We start from the raw sequence: 5,045 nt of genomic DNA, 5'->3' as shown, positions 1-5,045 counted from the left end.
TTACCTGTTCAATTGCAATTTTCTTCTTGGTCTCTTCCCTCAGTTCAGAGTCATCAAGGATTCTTCGGATTTTCTTTTTCCGTCCTCTCATATTGCTAGTCAAAAATGAAAAGGTCAATGAAATTGATGTAGAAGGACAATCCTGATGCTCTGAGAGAAACCAAATACCAGAGAAGTAGAGTGCGAAGGAAGCTCCTGAGAGAGGGATGGATGAATGACAATGAAGAATGATAGGTTTTTCTGAGTGCATGGCTTTGCATTGCAAAAGGAATACAGCATTGAGGCCAAAACAAATTCTCAAGCAACTAAAAGGACATCACATGTGAAAAGTAACAGAAGAGAAGTGGACAACGTTCAAGCAAAGTAAAGAATATACAACAATTCAATGATCATAAGATTCCAATCACAAACTTGCCAACCTGCAATCACTATGCTCTATAGGAATACATATTAATCATGAAAAGAAAATACAGAGAGCTGGCTAAACATGCCTCATCCAAAGTATTATTCTTTTAAGAAATTGAACATTAGCTTTGTGATATGTATAAACTTGTCATATAATTTTACCATGTGTGAGCTTGCTATCCATGCCTCATTCAAGTATTATTCTTTTAAGAAATTGAACATTAGCTTTTTTGCAATATGTATAAACTTTTCATATAGTTTTACAACATGTTTTCAACTGGCAAGTTTGCATCTTTCAGGTTTTCAATATGTAGGCACCACCCTCTATGAGAATATTCATTAATCCCTTGCAAAAGGAGTTTAAAATCTTTATCAGATGACTGGGGTGTATGCCATCATTTGTGAGCATTAAGCTCATGATAGTCACTGTATATCCTATGTTCTCGAACCAAAAAACAACCACCCATTTGCAATCCGTTGTACCTGGAATTGACACTGTCGTCAGCGTCTGAATCATCTGAACTAGAGGCTATATCACCTTCAAATGTGGATACTACCTCAGTATGTAAAGATCCATTTCCAGCTAGCAGAGCTTCATTATCATTTCCTATATTAACTGTACAGCATTTCTTGCCTTCAGGGTACAGTTGATTAGATTCACTTAAATGCTTGGACCCTCTTGCCTCAATTAATGCCGAGAAAGCAGAGTCCTCATTATTACTCTTAGCTTTCTCTTTATTCGCTACACTAGACAACTCATAAACATTATTATTTAGTTGCCGATGTCCATTATTGTCTTCAGGAAAGCCATCTGATCCTTTGACGAAAGGATTGAATCTGTCACAAGTTCATAAGTCCAGATTGGGGATGGGACTGAAAACCCATCAGTGATATATCTACGACGGCAACCCAACCTTTTGAGTGGAGATCCCACAAAGAAGGTTCAATGTGGTATCAACAAGTCGTAAGGGTATGTCAGAGCACCAAATAGACTGATACTTTGTATCTGGAGTCTATCCCCTGAAATTCTGGAAGGTGCTGCTACTGCAAGTATAGTAAGAGTCTAACTCTGAATGGGGTCAAGTCTTATAAGACGAGATGCTAGCAGTGCATCCCTGGAGACGCCCAACTAAGTGAATGTCGTTGTTTGGCCGCAACTAAGGAATTGGGTATTCCTGAAAGCATTCATGAACAGGATCAGGACACATGGCCTAAGTGTCAACCCTAAAGATCAACACAAAGCTAGTGGCTTGTTGTTACTGACAGACGTTGTCACACTCACAGGCTTAAATTCAAGGCATAGTTCCATTTAACCTGGTGATAACTGACGTCAGATAACTTAGACAGTGGTTCAAACCGGAAGGTACCATTGTTGAAAGCAAGTCATGGAAACCTGAGATTCAAATCTATGAGTTTGTGGGGGATTGTTGAATTTGATTTTCAAATACAGAAACTCACAGATTGAAGAGGTAGTGAATGGCCTTATTATTTCTCCTCATCATGGCCATTATCTCATTACCAACACCCTTTTCAATTGCCTTGAAATGCATTAACTTCAATTTTGAATGTAATGCTGCAGTTTTGTTCAAAATCAACCTCCCATTGCACTTGATTGAGATGAAACAGCAATTTTTATTCAAAATCAGATTTCGGTTTTTGAATGGGAATTCATGGCCATCAATTTGTCTTCATTGCCATGTTTAATTGCTGGGCACCACCCTCTATGAGAATATTCATTAATCCCTTGCAAAAGGAGTTTAAAATCTTTATCAGATGACTGGGGTGTATGCCATCATTTGTGTGCATTAAGCTAATGATAGTCACTGTGTATCCTATGTTCTCGAACCAAAAAACAACCACCCATTTGCAATCCGTTGTACCTGGAATTGACACTGTCGTCAGCGTCTGAATCATCTGAACCAGAATCTGAACTAGAGGCTATATCACCTTCAAATGTGGATACTACCTCAGTATGTAAAGATCCATTTCCAGCTAGCAGAGCTTCATTATCATTTCCTATATTAACTGTACAGCATTTCTTGCCTTCAGGGTACAGTTGATTAGATTCACTTAAATGCTTGGACCCTCTTGCCTCAATTAATGCCGAGAAAGCAGAGTCCTCATTATTACTCTTAGCTTTCTCTTTATTCGCTACACTAGACAACTCATAAACATTATTATTTAGTTGCCGATGTCCATTATTGTCTTCAGGAAAGCCATCTTCACGAGTCATGGAAAAATCTGGCTGGCTAGCCTTGAGCCCATCTGTTGAAGAAGGATCTTCCTGAAGAGAGTCCTAATAAAGAACATGACGAAAGTGGTATATCAAAAATGACATTATGACAATTTAAATTCATGGCTTATATCTGGGTCTAACATAGATGGAATTGCTTGATGAAATGCATGTGCAGAGTCTTGTACAACTTGATGCTCATGCCTAAAGCAGATGACTAGAAGCATATAAAGTAAATTTTGCCCATACACAAAGACAAATGGTCCAGATCTTCATTTCAGGGTCATGCAATTCTGGTTAAACAGCTTGGTCATATAAAATAAGTTGAAACTTAAGAATAAATCTGTGCGATGCTATACTTGATAATATGAGATTATACGTGTGCAGATATAGTAGGAAGTATTTACACATCAAGTTTAAAGAGTTCTGATCCTTATTAGTTAATTCATTCACAAGAGAAAGAGAAATTTTTGCAGGACCAGAACCCGCAGCCATACCACGTCAAAATTAAAAGAGGTGAAAGAGAAGAAGAAAAGACGCAATTACGAGGTTCGGCCTACATCCATCAGACGAATGCTCAAGGGCTAAAATATATTATTCTCAGTCGTAACAATTACAGTATCACACATGTATATAGGTGTAATAGACATGTGAGAAATACAAAGTTTAAAGAAATCTTCCATATCAATTTAAATAAAATAAAATATCTATTATCCCGAGAATGGAGCAAACCCAATCCATTCTGATATGGTTTTGATTCTCAACACCATCAAATGCTCTGTCACTTTCTCCGCCTAAAGACCCAAGATGCAAAGCTAAATTGTTTCATAAAATTTTAATTCTTCTTTTTATTTATATCTACATAATATCCTAATCAGTAAAACTATATATTTGCCAAGTTTGGTCAAGAACTGACAATAATGAGATATCCCAGTTATTAGCAGTTAGGCCTGAGGGACTGAACACTGAGGATCAGCCAGGGTCAACTTTTTTTAAGCATGTAGCTAGGATATTAACAGAACCAAGGTCAGAATAATATGGCCAAAGTGGTCAGATCTGCAGAAGCTCCTCAAGCTATTTCAACATACCAAGTGCTGACACATTTCTATTCTGACATTCAGTGACTTACCTTGCAGGAATTCAATCAAATGCATTCTACTCAAGGAGCTTGGGTTCGAAGGAGGAGATGGCGAAGCATAGTCATTAGCCATTTAAGCTTAGAAGAAGCTCAAACCTCATCATAAACTCAACCTGGAATTTGGCAATCTTAATAGGTGATTGTCGACCTTTTCAATTTTATCTGGTAGGCTAGGCTCTTTTAAACTAGGCTCAGCTGCATCACTAGTAGTATGACTTATGCAGATAGCAGTTTTTTATAAACCATAAAGAATAACACACATAATGATTAAGTATATTTCAGCAAATATATAACAAATCTGGAAGTGGGATTTCTGAAATGATGTTAAAGCAAATGAGGAAACCTAAACAACGTTTCATGCAGATATGAAGCTTGAGATCATCAGTTGCATCATCCTCCTCTTTAACCTAACAAACAGTGTAACAGAATTATAGAAATCAAGAACAATACAATCTAATTAGTCTTAAATGAAAAACAATTTCAATTTCTAACTCCATGTTCAGATATGGACCATAGACCACGGCGACAAAACATACCATATTGACTGGTATTCTGGTTTCATAACAATTATGCTGTGCAAATGAAGCATTTATGTAAGAATGATGAAATTAATTTCTGAGATGGGTGGAAGAGATGCACTTATCATTCAGTGTTTCCCCACAATCAGAAATTCATTATTGAGATGGCCAAAACTTCTTTTAGCCAATTGTCATCAATTCAAATAACCTGGTGGCAGAATACTTGTGTTGGGCAATACCCTGTCTGACCTTTCTAAAGTTCCTCTTTTGCTCTTCAGTAAGACTGAGATCCCTTTCATTTGCTATAGCATCTGCAACGAATGGATTACTTGAAGTACCATCAACATCATCAATCTCCTCCACCTGGCCAGTAATAACATGAGTCAACTACTCTGAAAGTCTCAATATAAAGTACATAAAAAGGAAGGGTCACAGTTTCATGCTCTTGTTGAAACAAACTATCTAGTTCAATCACTATACAGCTGACCAGGTTTTTAGCATCAGAGAAAAATGATCAATTATGTCTTTTGTAGCTTTCAAAACTTCAAACAACCTACAATTATGAGAATTTACATGTTCACTAAACTGTTTCTCTACACTTGGAATTGCTTCAAACTATGATATCAGAAGGCATCAGATGAGTCGTACTCATGCTAAGCTGGGAGAATATGTTAGTATACATAAGAGGCAATTACTATACAAGAGGACAGTTCTCATACAATCAGGTATATGTTCTGTTAGCAAATGAAAA

The 5,045-nt window shown here is 37.0% G+C and overlaps 1 protein-coding gene across 1 annotated transcript in view; it reads right to left on the bottom strand.

Moving 5' to 3' along the window:
* LOC105180267 (protein CHROMATIN REMODELING 20-like) overlaps positions 1-3,849 on the bottom strand; it is a 6,072-nt gene extending 2,223 nt beyond the window's left edge. Inside the window, exons 1-4 of the mRNA XM_011103943.2 lie at positions 3,768-3,849; positions 3,371-3,432; positions 2,286-2,701; positions 5-95 (exon numbers count right to left, since the gene is read on the bottom strand). Of these exons, the coding sequence (XP_011102245.2) occupies positions 5-95; positions 2,286-2,701; positions 3,371-3,432; positions 3,768-3,849 (651 nt within the window). The remainder of the gene's footprint in view (positions 1-4; positions 96-2,285; positions 2,702-3,370; positions 3,433-3,767) is intronic.
* Positions 3,850-5,045: the final 1,196 nt, after the last annotated feature.

This window comes from Sesamum indicum, unplaced genomic scaffold (assembly GCF_000512975.1).
Source record: "Sesamum indicum cultivar Zhongzhi No. 13 unplaced genomic scaffold, S_indicum_v1.0 scaffold00490, whole genome shotgun sequence".
Classification (NCBI taxonomy): domain Eukaryota; kingdom Viridiplantae; phylum Streptophyta; class Magnoliopsida; order Lamiales; family Pedaliaceae; genus Sesamum; species Sesamum indicum.
This window is presented reverse-complemented; position numbering and strand designations above follow the sequence as displayed.